At 43.2% G+C, this 21,959-nt stretch overlaps 1 protein-coding gene across 1 annotated transcript in view; it reads right to left on the bottom strand.

The window, feature by feature from the left end:
• Nucleotides 1-3,197: 3,197 nt before the first annotated feature.
• Nucleotides 3,198-21,959, bottom strand: part of AKAIN1 (A-kinase anchor inhibitor 1) — a 55,822-nt gene continuing 37,060 nt past the window's right edge. Inside the window, exon 2 of the mRNA XM_043558379.1 lies at nt 3,198-6,257. Within this exon, the coding sequence (XP_043414314.1) occupies nt 6,064-6,257 (194 nt within the window). The 3' untranslated portion in view covers nt 3,198-6,063. The remainder of the gene's footprint in view (nt 6,258-21,959) is intronic.

The raw sequence follows: 21,959 nt of genomic DNA, 5'->3' as shown, positions 1-21,959 counted from the left end.
AGCCCCCGTGGGAAGGAAGATGGTGGAGAAAGAGAGAGAAGGCAAAGGCTGTGCACACCTGGGACTCATCAGGCTGGCAACCACAAGGAGACTGCGCGAGTTGGCCCACCTGAGGGGCGGTGGGCTGGGCTACATATGCACCAGCTCCCAGCTATCATCATAAGAGGGCTGCTGGGGGAGCAGTGGATCCCCCATACCTCCAGCTGCCCCTGCGTGGACTGAGCACACAGCTATAGCCAGCCAGAAAAAGCCCACACGCAAAGAGTGACAGCGATTTGCACTAAGAAGTCATCTGTGCACAGGGAAATGGCAAATGCTGAGAGCGTACGGATGGCCACCACCAGCGTCAGCTAGACACGTATCTCAATTAGCGGAGGGAGCATGCAAGAACCTGGATTCTTAGGCACAAGTGTAAGACATGTAGGAATAGCACTGGTTAATCGCTTAAGTAGAAATCAGGTAGGCATCTGTTTACAATAGCAACTTGCTCTAAAAAGAGAAAACCAGGGGCACCTGAGGGTGGCTCAGTAGGCCAAGCATCTGACTTCGGCTCAGGGCGTCATCTCACAGTTTGTGAGTTCGAGGCCCGCATGGGGCTCTCTACTGTCAGCGGGGAGCCCGCTTCAGATCTGTCTCCCTTTCTCTCTCCGCCCCTCCGCAGCTCGCGCTTTCTCTCTGCCTCAAAAATAAATAAAAACATCAAAAAAAATTATTAGGGGCACCTAGGTGGCTCAGTCGGTTAAGTGTCCGACTTCGGCTCAGGTCATGATCTCACGGTTCATAGGTTCGAGTCCCATGTCGGGCTCTGTGCTGACAGCTCAGAGCCTGGAGCCTGGTTCTGACTCTGTGTCTCCCTCTCTCTCTGTTCCTCCCCTGCTCTCACTCTCTCAAAAATAAATAAAGATTAAACAAAATTTTTTTTTTAATTTTTTTAAAATAAAAATTGAGGGGCGCCTGGGTGGCGCAGTCGGTTAAGCGTCTGACTTCAGCCAGGTCACGATCTCGCGGTCCGTGAGTTCGAGCCCCGCGTCAGGCTCTGGGCTGATGGCTGATGGCTCAGAGCCTGGAGCCTGTTTCCAATTCTGTGTCTCCCTCTCTCTCTGCCCCTCCCCCGTTCATGCTCTGTCTCTCTCTGTCCCAAAAATAAGTAAACGTTGAAAAAAAATAAAAAAATAAAAAATAAATAAATAAATAAAAATTGAAAAACGCCATAGGAATAAAGCTATTCTTTTCTTCATTTTATTACTTAGACTGTGGGACATCTATGTGGCCTACATCTAATGATTAAAGGAATTACTTTTCTCAATAGTAAGATCACCCTGGGTCTTCACAAGCTGCTAGAATCTTCCTGTTTAGCTTCATTGGAAGAGTGACCCAATAGTGGTCATGTATGGCATTAAGGAATTTCAATAGATGATAAATAGATAATGATAGATATGAGATAAGCAATGTATATACAAAATATATATATATATATATCACTTATTTTTTTTACTTAATGAAAGAAAAAGAACCTAAATGAAACCAAAGGTATTGTTAACTTCAAATACATCTTTATCATAATATATTATTTTCCAATACATTCCTCTAAGGTTAAGAAAAGGAATTATGAAATCCATTAAGAATTTTGTAGCATTGGGTTTTTAACTAGATCATTCAACTTAAGATCAGATCAATTCTCTTTTCTCTGACAGATGAAGTCATTAGTATGATGTCATTTTCCTTGTCCCACCTCACGATTTTTGTTATATTTTCATATTGTCAAGATCTAACAATTTACAGTCTTTTCTATGGCCTGATTTTCACGACTGTGCAATATTTACTTGATATTTAAGTGAAGGCACTGCTCCTCACCCTTTCCTGTAGTAAAGTGACATTGCTAAACTCTATTTTATCTTTTAGTTTGACAAAGTTCATGGCCAGTTTTTTCAAGAAGGGCCCTTGAGCACCAGGAAACTTTAAGACAGACGGCTGGAGAGGTGCCTGGGTGGCTCAGTCAGTTGAACATCTGACTCTTGATCCCAGGGTCGTGGGACTGTGCCCTGTGTCAGACTCTGTACGGAGTGTGGGGCCTGCTTGGGATTCTCTTTTTCTCTCCCTCTGCCCCTCTCCCCAACTCACGTGTGTGCTTTCACTCTCTCTCAAATTAAAAACAAACAAAACAGATTTGTTTGTTTATCTGTTCTTGCCTTTATTCTTGAGTGACATCTTGGCTAGGAATAATACCCTTACTTCATACTTTCCTTTTCAGATCTACCTTGTAGCCTTTTCTCCCTTAAGTTATTGAATATTGCTCTGAATATTTCATGTAGAAATGTCAAGGATTTTTCTCTTACTCTGAAAGTACTGATATTGAACATTTTGCATCCATTTTCCTAGAATATGATGAGGGGATTATTTTGATTATGCGTGTTTCTTTTTCTTTCTTTCTTCATTTCTTTAAGGTAAGGTTGTCCCTTCTTTGTGAGAGAAACACCTTCTCCTATTTTTCCCGTTTCCTCCTAAGCGCCATTTCCTCTACACCATGGTCAACGAACTACAAAGTCACCCATGGCATTCGTCTCTCTCCTCAAGTGGGGCAGGATTCCGTGGACTCACACGGTGGCTCTGAGGTGAAGTCACCATGCTCTAGGGTGGTCTGTTTTGTTCCCTCTGCAGTTTCCTTTTTCTTTCCCTAGCCACCACTTTTTGATGCTAATGGCATTGAACTTTTTCTCTTGATGACGATTTTTTGGGCCCTTTACTATTTTTGTTACATTTCTGGCTAGAAAGGTATTCTAAAAGGAAATTTTAGTCTTTGATCTTAACATAGATGTCTCCTGAATTTATATTCCTTAAACTCCCTAATTCATATGCTCCCCGTGGTCAGGATCAGTGGTTCATGTACTCCTGTGCCCAACAGTACCTACTATTCCTCACTTAGGATATGCTTAACCTCTCTCAGACTCAGTGTGACTTTATCTGCTAAAGGAGAATGAGATCTTCCCAGATGCAACGTATTGCAAGGTTGTGGCAATGAGAAAAATGAATGAATGTGCACTAATATATTTCAGAACACTTTCTCACATTCAAGAGAAAAGTTGTTATTGTGGTTTCCACATTCTCCTTACGTGAACTGAAGAATTTGCTCAAGTGTTTAGTCTTTGACCTTTTGGGGTACAATAGTAGTTACACTAGTTGCCAGGTGTCTCAGAGACTTTATTCTCTATTGTATTTTATTGGAATGGCTGTTACAGTGGATAAATTCAAATTTTCCTTCTTTTAACATTTTTTTCACAGAGACCTTAACACCTTGAAAATAGATATTCATTCCTAATTGGCATAAATAACAATGTTTATTTTTAAATGGTCCATTCATTTTTTTGTAACCTGAAATAAGATAATACACCATACGAGAATACAAAGCAGCTCAAAAAGAGAGAGAAGAAAAATAAAGCCCAGGAAGCAGTATGTTTTTTGGTATCTATTTATACTGTTCACACTGCATAGATTAATACAGAAAAGCCACATAAAAGGACTTTTCTCTTTGGTCCACTCCAGAGACAGGCAAAGTAAAAGATGAATGGCTGATCACACAGAGCTGGGAGGCCCATGTATGCTTTATCATGTCGTAAACCAAGAAGATGAAATTCCCAAAACCAAAAGCGGTGTGCTGGTTTATGACAATAAGCAAGTGGAAGCCCACCTTAATCCTATGCCACATGAGGATCCATAGGCTCCTTTCAAAGCCAATAACTTTATACTGACAGAGATCGGCAAGAGTTTGACAGATGGGTTTATTTTTACGGCTGAGCTTTCTTAGGATTCTGCCAATACGGCACCGATCTACTGAGGGCAGCGATTAACTTTGTTTTCTTCTTCCAAGAATTCATCGATATCTCTGTTCCTCCTTGTAGATGTTCCATCTCAGAAAGATAATGAAAGACATTCAACTCTCCGGATCCACTCACCTTCACTTCCTGAGATCAAAGGGTCACTTCTTACCACTGGTCCTTTTCTGCCCAAGCTTCAGGAACCACCACCCCACAGACTGACAGTAAAGGCCCATGGGAGGAGCACTCTCGGGGTCATGACATCTAGGGGTTTGGTAATCTTGGGGTGCCTCATGGTCCCATACGAATGTGAGGTCCACAGATGAAATGAGCCAAACAGTAGGGTGTAGGAAACTTGGCTTACAATGGCAACATATTTCAAAGCTGGGTATGTTTTATTTACAAATAATATTTAGATACAGAGGTTAATCAGATGTTCTCAAAGATCCCCACTGGGTTAGCACAGACACACCAGAGAGGAAAGATGATACATTTCTGTGTTTCTGCCACACGATAATGACAGCGAGGTCCAGGGGTGGCTATGCCCAGACATCTCAGTAGACATGGTGCCAGATCACTTGCAAACTACAAGCATCGGGTCTATTTTTTTATTATAGATCCTTCCGAATAATTTCCCTTAATACCTTCATTCCCATTAAGTACACTGTACAATTATATATCAATTATATGACTTCAGATCAACTTAAACTCCTTCTTCAATTGTCATGAGTTCATGACACAAAAAATATTTATGAATAAATCACATTTAAATTTTAACCCCCTCTGCTCCCTCTCATGGCCATTCTCCCTGTGAATTTATTCCATCTGTGCATCATACGAGATAGCCCAACAGTTGATAAGAGATTGTTTTCATTCATTTACTATCATCAATAGTATCCATTCTGGAAAGTGTAGCATACTGGAATTCTCTAAGTAGATCTTAATATCAGTCATACCATATATGCTAATACTGGCTTTTTAAAAAACTATTAAACGTAGACATCGATATTCTAAAGCCAAAGGATTTTTTACTAAAGGTCAAATTCTCTCTCTGTCCTCAGTAGCACCAACTCAGTAACTGTGGTGAAACCCAGACTATGGGGTTCTAATGACTTCAGAAAGATGTGCATTATCCACATGGGAGTGGAGCAGAAGTCATACTATGGCAATGAAGATGGCTTTTTTCATACACACGTAGATCTCTATACTGCATTGCCCGAAACAGTTACTTTATTGTTCCCACTGTATTGTCATGCTTCAGAGAGCTGAAAAATGCTTTTCCCATTTGCAGGGTTATTTATTCCTGATGTGCATGATTTTTATAACTCAAAAATGTAATTTTAATTTGTGGAGGGGAAAAGAAAGGCTCCCACTAGTAAGGTACTATTGCAAATGTGTAGCCCGATGACAACATAGTATTTATAAAGCCCCACAGCTCCTTCCAAGGACACTGCACCCCATAATCAGACCCTAGTATATCCCCAGCATGGAATCTGTGGGTCTAGTGGCTCTTCACGGGGCTGCTAAAAAACAGAGTCATGGGCAAGGCATGCATATAGATCTATCACTTGTCTTATTTTGACATAGAAAAAGAAATCTGTATTTCCCAAGGATTTCTGCACAGAGGGTAAACACCCCGTATCAAACACTTGAGAGAACTGAGACCAAAAAACTGAGTTCTTGAAAAGTTAAACTCCTCCTTTTTAAAAACTAATATAAATATATGCCTGGTAAGACCTGAGGGACTAAGCCATAAAGTTTGCCTCTGCTCAATTTGATCTGAGACCTGAACTCAGTGAAGCCTTTAATTCCATATTTGAAGGTGACAAACTCCATTCCTTCACTTCTCCAGCATGTCTTTTTAAAATATTATAAAGGACAAAGTACTTTTCAGCAAAAAGGACTGCTGGTTAGATTCACAGAAAGATGCATCAAGGGCGAAAGTAAACAAACAAGACAGAATCTTTAGAAAAAAAGAACCTTAAAAATAAATTGTGTGCAAAACTACTTTTGCAATTACAGTGTTGTATTTGGCCCCACTATGTTTCAGAGGCACTGCCTTAATATAAACAGAATCTTCTAATGCACTTTTTCAAAACAGTGCTTCTCAGCCAAGGACTAGCACGAATTCATTCTACTGCTAGGTGCTGATGACACTTTGGTTTGCTTTACTGGCAACGTTTTGGCAACGCATCCTATACTAAGAGGAAGGCTGGTAACCAGGCATATGACAAGAGCCAGATCCACTGTGTTACTTCTTTTCATGCTTCTTGGTTAATTCCCCCACGCCCAGCTGGAAGTTGCCCTGGTTGTCACCGGTTCTGTCTTCCCTCTGCCGGCTCTCCTGGGACACTTGCTGAACAGCTTGCAGGATGGCATTCTGCACTATCTGTTTGCTGGCTTTCTGCAGCTTCACCTCTTCAGGCTCATTTCCAGGTTTCTCACCTATCAAAGAGTATGGAAGGGAGGTAAAAAGAACAAAATTAATTTCAGGAGCTGTTATAGGAAGGGGCACGCAGGAAAGGTGAGACCATTGGACTTCAAGCTGTAGTACAAAGCTGTAATCATCAAGACAGTCCGGTACTGGCACAAAAACAGACACTCAGATCAGTGGAACAGAATAGAGAACCCAGAAATGGACCCACAAACCTATGGACAACTAATCTCTGACAAAGCAGGAAAGAATATCCAATGGAATACAGACAGTCTCTTCAGCAAGTGGTGCTGGGAACACTGGACAGCGACATGCACAAGAATGAACCTGGACCACTTTCTTACACCACACACAAAAATAAACTCAAAATGGATGAAAGACCTAAACATAAGGCAGGAAGCCATCAAAATCCTCGAGGAGAAAGCAGGAAAAACCTCTTTGACCTTGGCCGCAGCAACTTCTTACTCAACACATCTCTGGAGGCAAGGGAAACAAAAGCAAAAATGAACTATTGGGACCTTATCAAAATAAAAAGCTCTGCACAGTGAAGGAAACAATCAGCAAACTGGAAGGCAGCCAACAGAATAGGAGAAGATATTTGCAAACGACATATCAGATAAAGGGTTAGGATCCAAAATCTATAAAGAACTTACCAAACTCAATACCCAAAAGCCAAATAACCCAGTGAAGAAATGGGCAAAAGAAAGACACAAATAGACACTTCTTCAAAGAAGACATCCAGATGGCCAACTGACACATGAAAAAAATGCTCAACATCACTCATCATCATGGAAATACAAATCAAAACCCCAATGAGACCTCACACCTGTCAGAATGGCTAACATTAACAACTCAGACAATAGAGGTTGGCGAGGATGTGGAGAAAGAGGATCTCTGTTGCACTGTTGGTGGGAATGCAAGCTGGTGTAGCCACTCTGGAAAACAATATGGAGGTTCCTCAAAAAACTAAAAATAGAACTACCCTAGGGCCCAGCAATTGCACTACTAGGCATTTATCCAAGGGATACAGGTGTGCTGTTTCAAAGGGACACATGCACCCCAATGTTTATAGCAGCACTATCAACAATAGCCAACATATGGAAAGAGCCCAAATGTCCATTGATGGATGAATGGATAAAGAAGATGTGGTGTGTATATATATATATATATATATATATATATATATATATATATATACATACACACACACACACACACACACACACACACACAATGGAGTATTACTCAGCAATCAAAAAGAATGAAATCTTGCCATTTGCAACTACGTGGGTGGAACTAGAGGGTATTATGAGGACTTTAAGAGACAAAACACATGAACATAAGGGAAGGGAAGCAAAAATAATATAAAAACAGGGAGGAGGACAAAACATGGAGAACAAACAGAGGGTTACTGGAGGGGGTGTGGTGGGGGGATGGGCTAAATGGGTAAGGGGCACTAAGGAATCTACTCCTGAAATCACTGTTGCACTATATGCTAGCTAACTTGGATGTAAATTTAAAAAATAAATTAATAAAAATAAATAAATAAAATAAAGTATGGAGAATTAAAAAAATAAAATAAATTTTTAAAAAAAAGGAAAGAAAGAAAGATGAGACCATAATGTGGTGCGAGAGTGGCCCAGTTAACTGTGAGGAGCCCTGTACAGACATACTGCTACTGTCTCCCTTTCGAACAGGATCTCTATTTGTTTGCCCCACTCATGAGTCCAATGTATGTTCTCACCATCCCAGAATGCTCTGCTGCTGGCAGTTGTCATGAGAATATAGTTGTGGCCGATGAGAACCCGCGGGAAAGTTTATGGAAAGGGACAGACTCATGCCCCTTTTGGCCTTTGACACTTACTCCTTCTTCCTATGCAGGACGCAGACATAATGCCTTTAGGTACCACGGGCAACTTCCAATAAGCAAGGAGATGAAAGCCAACATTCTGGCCACGGCTGAGGGAAGAAAAGGAGTCTAGTTTTGAAAGCATTATTCAGCATCCACACCAGCCCTGGACCTTGTACTTCTGGACTTCTTGGTATGTGGGATGAATAAACGCTTCTTTGTTGAACCCGCTATTAGTCAGGTTTTATGTTACTTGTGACCAAATGTATGCCTAGTAGACTTAATTTCACTGGGGCTGGAGAATAGATTATTACTGAATCTATAATAGGTTCAACCCTGCTCCTCTAATAGCCTCCCGAGGAATGAGGTCATTTATGTATCAGAATCTGTCCTCCATGTTCTAGAACAGGGGTTGGCAAACTTGTTCAACAGGACCAGATGGGAAATATTTTAGACTTGTAGGCCATACCATCTCTGTGACTACTCCTCAGCTCTGCTTTCTGTAGCATTAAATCAGCTCTAGACAATGTATCAATGAACGCACATGGTTTTGTTTCAATAACTCGTTACTTACGAAAAGTAGGCTGCAGGCCAGATTTGGCCCACAGGCCATGGTTTGCCAACCCCTGGTCTAGTTAGTGAGAATTTTCTAATTATAAGGGAGGCAGTCTACCCATCATTGATGCTTCCCCTTCGTCCTTAGTTAAAAACAATACAAAACCTTGATTTTATTTGGGCAGCTGTGTAACTGGGCATGGCGAAGTTCTGACGAATGAGGTGAAAGTTCATTTAGTAAAAATTCTAAAAAAGGTCTTTAAAAGGAAATAGGCAGATAAAGGCCCTTTGCCCTCCCCTCATCCCATTGCCTGCAACTCTGACACACTGGCTATCACCACAGGGGTTTTTGCTAACCATGAGGGAATCTTCAGAATGGAAACCATTTTCAGGGATTTGCAAAGACAAAGTTAGAAGGAGCCTGAAAACCCAATGACCAAGAGCCACATATCATCATCCCTTGGCTGCCCATCTCCAGGCCTCTTTCATGTTAGAAAAAAATATATGTATCTTATTTGAATCACTGTTATCTTGAACTTTCTTTTATTATGCAGCAAATGTATTACTAACTCACGCATGGCAGAATGATCATGAATCGAACATTTGACTAAAGTGCAATCATGAGAATTTTTAATTCCACCTGCTTATATTTAGAGTGATAAATAGAATGGGCATCATTGCTCATTCAAAATCATCATTTCAGATGTTTCCTGTATTCGCATATGCTGCTGCCATGAAAATGGACTGAAAACTGGGCGGGGGGGGGGGGGCGTTCACCAGGATTGATTCATTAACAACAGAATTGATACACCCAGGAAAAGGATGTCACAGAAGAGAATACGGAGTCATTCCGGAAGACCAAGCAGCTCTTATCCCTTGAGACAGATAGTTGTCACTTATTCAGCAGCATTTGTGTCACTAGCACTATTTCCTGAGGGATTTAGAGTCTAGTAAACAAGGTAAGATGAATCTATTCAAAACAAAGGGACAATCCTCACCTCCGTCCCCTCAAAACAAACAAACAAAAACCCAGAATAAAATGAGAAATCTACACCAGACTAAGCAGAGAAGGCATCAAATGCTACAATGTGTGTGACATGACAATTACTCAGCACCCCCGTCTGGCTCCTGAGTACTTAGTGTCCACCATTGTGTATTGGTTAGGGCATAGACTCGGCCTTTGTAACAAAGACACTCAAAAATGCACGAGAAAACTCACACGAGAAAGATATTTATTGCTCTCTCGTGCATCAGTCCAGAGGTACTCCAATGTGTAGGCGGCTCTGCTCCACCAGGTTATCTAAGGGTCAACATCCTTCTATCTTCCTGCTCTGCCGTTTCCTACTATATTGACCTCATCTGCATGAGTAGAGCTGGTTAACCAATATCCCATCTGGGACTGGAAGATAGCCAAAGAGAAAATGGAGGTTGATAAAGATGATTTCCTTTAACAAAATTTTTTTAATGTTTATTCATTTTTGAAAGAGAGAGAGAGAGAGACAGAGAGAGCATGAGCAGGGAGGGGCAGAAAGAAGGAGACACAGAATCCAAAGCAGGCTCCAGGCTCTGAGCTGTTAACACAGAGCCCGACACTGGGCTCAAACCCACGAACTGAGAGATCATGACCTGAGCCAAAGTCGGACGCTCAACTGACTGAGACACCCAGGTGCCCCAAGATGATTTCCTTTAAAAGAATAATCATATAAGTTGCAAACATCACTCTGCTCACATGTCACTGGGGGAAACTGAGTCACACGGCCACACCTAGCCACATGAGAGGCTAGGTAGGAAATATAGGTGCAAACTGGGCAGCCATACGCCATACTGAAACTCAGGGACGTTCTAATGCTAAAACAAAGAGGCAATTACAGGTTTTTGAAGTTACTTCTGTGTAATGGCCAAGGCTAATTCGAAGAGGAAGAGTACATATTTATGGCAAGTCAAATATGATACACAGCTCTGTCCACTGTCACTACAGAGCATAAATGTGTAGACAAACAGAATAGTTTAAAAGGTTCATGTTGGCTCCTGGAAAGAGTTTCTTAGCCAAACTACATATGTGCTAACTCTAAAACGTCCCTGCTATACAGCTATTCTTCTGTCTTTGGATGGCAGAAGGGGGAATGTAAGGATAAGAGTAAGTTGATTCCTTAATAGGAGAGAGAGAGAGAGAGAGAGAGAGAGAGAGAGAGAGAGAGATTCTACCCTAAATTTAGCTGCGACCTAATATCTGAGCTAAATCATCACATCTTCTTCTATCCATTATGAAGATAAATTGATTAAAAAGTCAAAGGCAGCCCATGCCGTGTTGTGTCTAGAGTATCCCTTTGGTGACCTGCAAGGTTGGTGACCCTCGTGGCCCTCATCACCACTTTGCTCTGGGTCATGAATATCTGTAGTGAAGAGTATGGGACAAAGTGGCAACTAGCTGGAATGGGAAAAGTGGGGAACAAAAATGAGGCTAAAAGCCATGCAGAGCACTTAGACAATAACAGCCAAATTAAAAAAAAATTATATAAAGCACCCAAAATACCCCAAATAGCCAAAACAATCCTGAGAAAGAAAAAGCAAGACGCATCACACTTCCTGATTTCAAGCTATGTTATAAAGCTACAATGATCAAAACAGTATGGTACTGGCACCAAAACAGACATACAGACCAATGGCACAGATTGCGGGCCAAGAAATAAACCCACGTATGTATGGTCAACTAATATCGGACAGGGGAGCAAAGAATATTCAATACTTTTCAGGAGAAAAGTCAGTATGTTCAATAAATGGTGCTGGAGAAATTGGATACTTACATGTAAAAATGAAACTCTCTTATACTAGCCACAAAAATTAACTCAAAATGGATTAAAGACTTGAAGACCTGAAACCATAAAACTCCTAAAAGAAAATATGAAAAAAACTCCTTGGAATGAATCTCGGCAACAAGTTTGGGGATAAGGCACCTAAAACACAAGCAACAAAATTAAAAACAAATGGGACTACCTCAAACAAAAAAGCTTCTACACAACAAAAAGAATGATCAATAAATGAAAAGGCAGGGGCGCCTGGGTGGCTCAGTCAGTTAAGCATCCAACTTTTAATTTGGGCTCAGGTCATGATCTCATGGTTCATGAGTTCGAGCCCTGCATCGGGCTCTGTGCTGACAGTGTGGAGCCTTCATGGGATTCTCTCTCCCTCTCTCTTTGCCCCTCCCCTGCTCTCTCCCTCTCGCTCATAAAATAAATAAATAAACATTTAATATAATTTTTAAAGTGAAAAACATTTTTTAAAAAGGCATTCTACAAAAAGGGAAGAAAATATTTGCAAACAATATATCTGAAAAAGTTACTATCCAAAATACATTTTAAAAAAACTTATACAACTCTGTAACAACAAAAAATAATCTAATTAAAATGGGCAAAGGACCTAAATAGACATTTTTCCAAAGAAGATATACAAATGGTCAACAGCTACATGAAAAGGTGCTTGTTAGTAATCATTAGGGAAGTAGGAATTACAAATACAATGAGATATCACCTCCTATCTGTTAGAATAGTGAGCATCAAAAAGCTAAGAGACAAATGCCGGTGAGGATGTGGAGAAAAGGGAGCCCCTGTGCACAGTTGGTGGGAATGTAAATTGGTGCACCCACTGTAGAAAACAGTATGAAGGTTGCTCCAAATATTGAAAATAGGGGGCGCTGGGTGGCTCAGTCAGTTAAGCGTCTGATTTTTTATTTCGGCTGAGGTCATGATCTCCCAGTTCGAAAGTTTGAGTCCCACCTAAGGCTCTGTTCTCACAGTGCAGAGCCCGCTTGGGATTTTCTATCCCTCTTTCTCTGCCTCTCCCCCACTCATGCTTGCTTGCTCTCTCTCTCTCTCTCTCTCTCTCTCTCCCTCTCTCAAAATAAATAAATAAACTTAAAAAAACTAAAAATAGAATTATCCTATGATCCAACAACTCCACTTCTGGGTATTTCTCCAAAAGAAACAAAATCACTATCTCGAAAGATATCTGGACCCCCATGTTCATTGCAGCAGAATTTATAATAGCCAAGACATGGAAACAACTTAAGTGTCCATCAACAGATGAACTGGATAAAGAAAATGTGGGGTGTATATATACACACACACACAGACACACACACACACACACACACACACACACACACACACACACATATATATATTATATGAAAGAGAAATATCCTGCCATTTGTGACAACATAGATAGACGTGAGGGCATCTCACGTCTGTACTAAGTGAACTAAGTTAGACAGAGAAAGACAAATACTGTATGATCTCACTTAGATGTGGGATCGAAAGAAAGAGAAAGAAAGGAAAGAAAGAAAGAAAGAAAGAAAGAAGAAAGAAAGAAAGAAAGAAAGAAAGAAAGAAAGAAAGAAAGAAAGAAAAAAGAAAGAAAGAAAAGAAAGAAAAAAAGAAAGAAAGAAAGAAAGAAACAAAGAAACAAAGAAACAAAGAAGAAAGACCAAACTTGTAGGGGAAAAGATCAGAATTGTGGTTACCAGAGGTGGGGGAAAGAGGATAGGGGTGTTGGAGGAAGGGGGTTGAAAGGAACAAACTTCCACTTAAAAGACAATTAAGTAAATAGAAAAAAGTTTTTTCTTTTATTTCCTTGCATCTATATGAGATGATGGATGGTAATTACTTCACGATACATGGAAGTCAAGTCATTGTCCTGTACACCTTCAACCTTTACAGTGACCTATGTCAATTCTATCTCAATAAAACTGAAAGTAAAGAAGGAGTTAGGGAAACCACACGTGTGTACCGTGTAGGAGGCTCTTTGGCGCGCAAGGAAAGATACTCTTCTGTTATCTTAAGTTTGGATGTCTCTTGGGGAGTGTGATTACTCTTGGGATACACGCGTCCTAACCAGACATCATGAAAATTTTTGGCTTGAGTCTCACATTACAATTCAGAAATTGGAATCATCCAGTATATCTCTAGTAACTGGACTATCTAGATCATTCTCTGCCATTAAATAGTTTCAACTCTCCCTCAGCTGCTTCCAGCCAACAGCTCTCCTTTTCTTCTGGAGTCTCCCTGACTTCATGGCATTTACTTACCCCTGTTTCTGCTTATTCATCACTACTTGTAGGGCTTCATGATTTTACATGCTGCCTTCTTTCTGAGGGCATTTTAGCTAAAGTTCTACTTCTATCTGTAAGTGCCTGATTCTTCACATATCTTCAGTTGAAGTTCCTGAGAAAGATACTGAAAGACTCAGCCTACTACACTATCCCTGAAAACAAGGACTTTCATGCGAGGCCACCTCCTCCTAGGCCAGCCATTGATGGAAGGCCCGTGGCTCATTCTGGCCCCATCAGCTGTGGCCTCACCGTTTGGATCAGTGGTGAGAACACATCTGCATAGGAGGAAGGAACCACCTAGGCCCCCCACCTGGGTAAGGTGCCCAGGGCACAGCCCGCGCTCACACGATTGGCTTCATCCGATGTAAAAACTGACTGGTGCATCTATGGAATCCACTGGAAAGGATGTGGCATTTGAGAACATCCTGGTAGAGACCCGTAATAAAAATGCAGCATGAAAAAGTGCCTTACAACCCCACAGAAGGCAGAACCAACCAGAGAAATCCTCAGAGTCTTGCCATTTACTTACGTGCATTACATTTACTTGAAATTAATGAATCACCTACATGTTGTACATGGCCAATTGCCTAATTTTAAATGATGCAAATGTCCTCTATCCTAATTAGCATTTACAAAATCATTCGGGTATTTCACAAAAGATGATGAATCGATTTAATTAGCTTTAAACTCTAAATGCCCAATATAAATACACCCAAGTCAAGAATGTGATGTAACTAAATTTGTCTTCAGTGTCTTTCCACCTCAAATCATTACCCACCCACACGCACACACACACACACATAGGCATCCCCATGGTCATGCATCCCTGTGACACCCAGCCCACTCCCTGAGGACCGGTCTTCCACAGAGGACACTGAGCTCAGAAGCCCTCCTCTGCTCCTCAGTGGAAGGTGTCGGGAACTCGACGCAAGTGGCTAATAATTGGGTCTTAATTCTGTATTTATATCCATTAAAACCATGCTTCTAAGGACCAGAGGAAGATCCTCCTGGTAAAAATTCACAATTTTTTCTCTCTAACGACCTATGTGCGACTGGCCTCTATTACATTAACCCTATTATATTCCAGTGGGGTTGTGTTTTAGAAAAGGTCAGTGTTCCCATTTCGAGGCAGAACCTGATTCGTGATTTTCCTTCGATCACCCGGAGAGCGTGGCAGACGTTGTATCCATAGGCAGCGTCTCTATCTCTGGTCTTTTCTCACTAAGTATGCAAATTACAGAAGTCCCTGTCAGGGCAGGCTAGGGCTCCATCACCACAGCCTGCCCACACTCTCCAAAACGCACAGTGCCCTGATGGGGACCGTGGAGCCCATTTTTTATCTTCCCCTCCGATTGCTTGAGACTATAAAGACAGCATTATCATTCATCAATGACTAGCTTGTGGAACACAGAGAACAAGAACTAATTCGGGTCCCTTTATTAATGGAATGATAGTCTATTTTCCAGCTCTAAGTACAGGAATTTTCCATGAAGGACCAGATGTTAGCTCTCACTCATTTATGCCAACTGCTAACAAAGTTGTCCTGGCTGCCCTGCTTTACCACTGAGCAAGCCAAAGTTGTATGACTTCCCAGCAATGGAAAGTCACAGCCTCTGGGTTTCCGGCTTGCTGCTAACACCCCCAAACCGATGCTGCTTTCCTATGTACTCCAAGCAAATCAGAAGGAACATTTTAGAGTTTCTAAAAGCTGGCGTTGAGATACAGAAGGCAAGACAGGTATTCGCAGGTACAGGACACTTCTAAGTCATATTTGAGTGATGCCCCACTATCTCCACCATCACCCACATTAAATCAAGTACAGGGCATTAAGAAACACCCCTCACTGTGCCTGCAGTGGCCAGGCCGGTCATTTTGTAACGTGGCGAGCTACTGCCATAAACTACACAGAGCTTTTTATTGAAATGTCCTATAGAAGATGATGAGATAGGGGCACCCGGGTGGCTCAGTCAGTTGAGCCACCGACTTCGGCTCAGGTCATGATCTCACGGTTGGTGGGTTCGAGCCCCGCGTTGGGCTCTGTGCGGACAGCTCAGAGCCTGGAGCCTGCTTCCGATTCTGTGTCTCCCTCTCTCCCTCTCTCTCTGCCCTTCCCCCACTCGTGCTCTGTCTCTCTCTGTCTCAGAAATAAATGAACATTTACAAATTTTTTTTTAAAAAGAAGATGATGAAATAAAGTTATTTATTGAATATCTGTATGCAGGGTCCTGTGGAAAGTAACAGAGGCCACTAGGCCAAAGCGTTTCATTCATGCATGCATTCATTCCTAAAAGGATTATGGAGCACTTCCTATATGGCAAACACTAGATTAGGGATCAGAGACTAAAATGTTGAGCAAAATAGTCATGGATCCTGCTTTACCAGAGTTTACAATATACTGAAGAGTCAAGGGTTGATGAAATAATCAAACGGGTTTATAATTTTGCACTGGGGTACGTGCCATAAAGGGGCCCAGGGAGCCTACTGTAAGAGAAACTGATCTAGTCTGAGGTCAGGGAAGGATGCCCCGGGGAAGGGAAGTTTGGAGTTAACAAGGTATTCACCAATGAAAGGAAGGTAGCAGGAGCAGGAAGGGAAGAACATGTCAGGCAGGAAGATGGATGAAACCCAAGTGGAAATTCCCCCACGTGTGTGGAGCGGGGCCCAGTGGGGAACTGAAGGCAGCCTCGGTGTCCCGGTGCCCAGGGGGGAAAGGGGAAACCAGAGACAATGCCTAGGAAAATGGGCCGGCCAGGTGCTACAGGTCCTGGCAGGCTGGGAGGTGTTGGGCCACAGACAGGGTTTGGGGCAGGCCTAGAAATACAGCCTGAATTTGGAAAGGCCACTGGGAAAAGAAAGAGAATTCTTTCCCTGGCCTCTGAGGGCAGGACAGACATGTGACTCGCTGACTCGGTGTCCTAGAAAGCTTTTTACCTTGTAGAGCTACCTCATTATTTTAGAACATAATTTAGCTGATTACTGGGCTGCAATGTGTTATTTTTAGGAAAGCCATCAGGAACAGTGCCAAAAAAACCTGAAAAGGAAAAGACAATTTTAAACTAGAAATGAAACTTGAGTAGGTCGGCCCAAACAAAGGTAAGTTCGGAAAAGAACAACAAACAGGGAGGGTCTCATTTACCAGCTCTCAACACCAGCTATCCACAGTAATTCGGAAAGTGTGATACTGATATAGGAATGGAAAAATTGGCCAGTGAAATAGAATTAGAAGTCCAGCAACAGCCCTCCATATTTGAGGTCACTTGATTTGTGAAAAATAGGACACCGTAGTACAATGAGGAAAAGACAGTATTTTCGGGCAATGGAGTGGAGCCAGGTAGTTATTCACGTGGAAACAACAAGGAGCTTTGGCTATCTCATCCTATGTGTAGAAAAAAATCAGTTCCAAGTGCACTTCATATCTATACTTGAAATGTAAAACAATCTGGAGCACGGAGGCTGTTTAGGACAGTGAAGCTACACTATGTGACACCGTAATGGCAGAAACAAGTTATTCCACGTTTGTCCAAAGCCAAGTCACGTATGACATCAAGAGCGAGCCCTAATGTAATCTATGAACCGTGGGGGATAATGATGCATTGGTCCAGGTTCAGCAATTGTAACAAACGCACTAACTGTGGTCCGGGATATTGATAATGGGGGAGGCTTTGGTGGGGTGCATATGGGAAATCTCGGCTCCTTCCCCTTAATTTTGCTGAGAACCTAAAACCGCCCTAAAAGAAAATAGGCTTTGGAAGACTATCAAGCGTTTAGAAGAAAATCTCAAAGAACATCTTTATGGCGTGTAGGTAGGCAAGGATCCGTAAGCAGAACACAAAAAGCGACAACCATAAAGGAAAACATCGCTGAATCAGACTAGACTAAACTAAGTGGCTTTTGTCAGGGAAACGTAGACATGGAAAAGGCTTTCCGCTGGAGGAAGTCAATGTGAGGAAAATGTTCGTGAAACGCCTGAAGTGTTTAATTTTCTGAACACCTGGATAACAAATAACCAAGACTGGGTTATGAGTTCAGAGAGACCCGAAAGGCTGTTCTCACCACCACGTAGATTTCAAGGCAAAAGTTAGCTACAGGTTTCTCTCCTTTCACCCCAGAAGACTAAGGAAATCAAACTTCTCCCCAAGTCCCGAGTTTCTTGCAGTCACGGGCAGCTCTAGAATTTCCATCAAGGAAGGATTTAGGAACGGCAATCCAGAGGAAGGAGAAATGAAGAATGTGTCCCGGATCTAGGGCATGCACAGCACTTTGCACAGGACTGAGAAAATGTCCAGTTGCCATATCAAACAACAGTAGGTGCGACGGAGGAGATGGGGCCCGGCCACCCCGTGACAGTGATTGCCTGTCTCCTCATCCTTCCTAACCAGCTTACTTCTCCAGAGCAGCTATGTCACCCAGTGCCCATTCTCCCCTCCCGGAGCCACCAAACGAACCCAGCCCAGACTCCCGGCTCTTGGCAGGGAGAGTAGGTGGGGACAGCACACCCCGATAGCCACTCTGGAGATATGGGAGTCAGGTGTTAAGGGGACAGAGGAGGTAAGCACCATGTGAGCCTCTGTCTTAAAGAAAGTGACAATACTAGACCTGAACAGAAAGCAAAGCAAACCTTGGAACCCGCGGGATCATGTGCTCTCTTCCCACCCTCAGAACTAGGTCTCTGCCCCCAGCCTCATACCTCCACCCCCAGGGCTCAGCTTCCCCAGCCACCACCTGCTCGGCTGGGCCCTCGCTCAGTTCTGCAGCCTCTGCTGCCCCTTGGTGGCGACTCCGAGCACTGCCGCGGACCCAAGGACAGATCTCCTTTGGCAGACAGCTGTGAGCCCTGGTTCCTGGATAGCCTGTGCGTGTGTGTGGCGTGTGTGTGTGTGTGCACAGGGGAAATCCTTGACTCAAGAGACAAGACGACATGACTATGGTGATTTCACCAAACACATTGAGGATAACTGGCACGCCCGTGGTACTTTCTGACCACAAAAACTCTCACGCGGCCATTCCCAGATTCATGCTCCCAAGGGTTCTGAGCAGCTGTAGATTCAGCCCAGAGGTTTCCTGTCCTTGTTCAGGTGAAAACTGCTTGACTGAATGACCAGATCTCTTCGGTATCTGAGGAAAGATTCTGAGTTCCTAGGCAAAACTAGTCACAGGCTTTGCCTTCCTACCCATCACGGAAAAGGAGGGAGGGAGGGAAGGATGTTAGCTCTCTGAATGAGTTTAGAGGAATCTTTCAAAACAAAACAAAACAAAACAAAACAAAACAAAAAACAAAAACCCTCTCACACTGTCCTCCCTAGAAAACAAACAGGCACCATTTTCCGCCAAAGAAGGAATCAAATTTCCAGCTGTGACAAGTCAAAAGTCAGAAAGCACAAGTCTAGAATTTAACTAAATAATCTCTCAAAAGTAATTCTCCATCCCTGGAGGAGATGGGTATACAGGAAGAACCCCAGAGGGCTAACCAGAGGACCACTGCACTCTGACATCAAGTAAACTCTTGTCTACTCTCCTCGAAGGAGCGGCTCCCAACCTTCAAAAGATGATTTCTTGGCAACGTCAAAATAGTTCACATATCCCCTCTTGACACAATGACAAAAAAGAGGCTATGAATTCAGTAATGCTTTTAGATGAATTTGAATGTTATTAATCACAACAGCCTCCATGTACGTTTGAAAAATTGCAGGAGTTCTGTGAGACTGTGTATTTCGCCCACAGAAAGAGTGCGGTGCAAATGTTCCTCCCCTGTCTCTCGAAGGAGCCTGCTTGGCCCCCAGGGTCTTTCTCGGTCCTCACCTCAGGCTAGAGATGTTAGAAGCAATAAAAGGCAAGCAGATGTTATAAACTAATTCCTAATGATGGAATGCGGGTGGCCCAGGGCACGGTGTGGAATTAGAAGCCTTCCACCCACTCTCCGCAAATGCTACCCTCTCCCAAACAGTTACTCGGGAAACACTTATTAAATGTCTAAATGTGCCAGGTTTGCACAAGACAGACCAAGTTTTCACCTTCAGGAAGGAAAGGATGGCTAAGAGTTCTCCCCGTGTTTAAGTACCCCAAAATATTTTAAGACTTAAAAGATTAACAGAGACTGGGGCACCTGGGTGGCTCAGTCGGTTGAGCGTCCGACTTCGGTTCAGGTCACGATCTCATGGTTCATGGGTTCGAGCCTCGCGTCGGGCTCTGTGCTGACAGCTCAGAGCCTGGAGCCTGCTTCGGATTCTGTATCTCCCTCTCTCTCTGCCCCTCCCTTGTTCACACTCTCTCTCACTCTCTCTCTCTGTCGTAAAAATAACAAATAAACATTTTTTAAACAGATGAACAGAGACCAAGAATCAATTCTCAGTTTTGTTTGTTTGTTAGTTTGTTTTAAGTAGAAAAAGGGATATTGTGTGGAGTCACTCACTTGGGCTCTCACTTTGTAAGTCCCGGAGCTGGGACTAGAACCGCATGCTCTGGAACCTTGCCCTGACACCTTCCCGCTGCTGCCCGATCTGCAGGAAGGCAAGAAATTGGCAGCTAGGAAGAGGGCCCAGAGACTATTCCCTTCTCTGCACAAAATGGAAAACACATATGCCGTTTTTTCCTAATTGTTTCCTTTTTCCATATCAAATAATCGCCCCATCATTACACCTTCTGTTTGTCCTTCCACTTGGTCCCTAAAGCAGCCAGCGTAAAGTTTTGAAAAGGAAATCCAGTGCATCACTCAAGTGCTCCAAATCGTCCTTGGCCTCTCACTGCAGGTGGGAAATGAATGAAAGCTCAGCCTCTCACCATGGCCTCCAGGGCCTTGCTGACCAGGCACCTGCCTCTTGTCCAACCCACACCCTCCCTCCTCCTCTCACTCGGCTTTGTATTAGACTCATGAAAGATGAGATGTAGTTTTGAAAGTATGACTGGGCCTGTTAGCACTTACTCTGTGTCTCCATGTGCTCACGCGACTATAACATGAACACCATGGACTGAGCGGCTTAAACATCAAATGTATTTCTCACGGTTCTGGAGGATTAGAAGTCCAAGATTGAGCTGCTGACAGACTGAGTGTCTGATGAGGGCCAGATTCATGGTTCACAAATGACCATCTTCGCCCTGAGCCTTCACACCGTGGAAGAGTCGAGAGATCTCACGGAGGTCTCTTTACTAAGAAACTAACCCCATTCAGGAGGGCTCCGCCCTCATGACCTAATCACCTTCCAAAAGCCCCGCCTCCGAATCCCATCACCTGGGGGTTAGGATTTCCACATAGGAATTTGGGGAGGACGCACATATTCCATCCGTAACACCGTGGGAAGCTGGGCAAGCTAATTTTTCCCCTATAAAATGGAGACGACAACAGCACCTCCAGCATCGGACTGTTCGGATTAAATAAGTGAATATATGTAAAGCGCCAGGAGCCATGACTCGAAGCGAGCAGTACCTAAGTGCCTGTTAAAGAAATAAAAATAACAAAAACAAAAGGAGTCTGGATCCATATGGTTTCCAAGCAGCCTGTCTTGGTCTAAGATTTAAAGCCTTTACACAGGGATTCGACCACTGTAGCGATACTGCAATTAGCTTTCTGACATTAGTACTGAGAAGAAAGCCTCACATAGGCCACACCCGGCTCAGAAATCTCTCCTTAAGAGGGAATAAACATAGCGCACCTGTGTAGCTCAGTGGGTTAAGCCTTGGACTTCGGCTCAGGTCATGATCTCGGGGATGGTGGGTTCGAGTTCCACGTCGGTTGCTGTAGCTCGAAGCCTGGAGCCTGCTTGGGATTCCGTGTCTCTCGCTCTGTCTGCTCCTCCCTGCCCCCCCGCCCCATACTCTGTCTCTCTCCCAAAAATAAACATCAAAAAAATTATTGAAAGAAAAAAAGAAGGGAACAAAGTTTCTGCAGCTGCCAGAAATTCAACCCAACACATCCCGTCCACTGATCACACGGCCTGGGCTTGGCTGGGCTTGGCGTCCACCTTCCCAGCCGGAGCGCCGGCTCCCTAGAACATGAGCCGGGTCTGTCTTGCTCAGCGTTCTGCCCCCAGGACCCCAGCACAGCACTGGCTCACGGCGGACACTCGCTGTTGGTGCAAGGAATTATGGTTGCACTAGTTTTCCGGTTTCCGTTTTCCAATCTGTCCCGGCTTTCTTTCCCCTCTCACTCTGCCACCATTAATTTCCTGCTCTTGGCCTCCTTTGCTCCGTTTTGCTGCTCCCCTGCAA

This window comes from Prionailurus bengalensis, chromosome D3 (genome assembly GCF_016509475.1).
Source record: "Prionailurus bengalensis isolate Pbe53 chromosome D3, Fcat_Pben_1.1_paternal_pri, whole genome shotgun sequence".
In the NCBI taxonomy this organism is placed as follows: Eukaryota; Metazoa; Chordata; class Mammalia; order Carnivora; family Felidae; genus Prionailurus; species Prionailurus bengalensis.
Note: the sequence above shows the minus strand (reverse complement) of the source record. Positions and strands in the feature narration are given on the sequence as shown.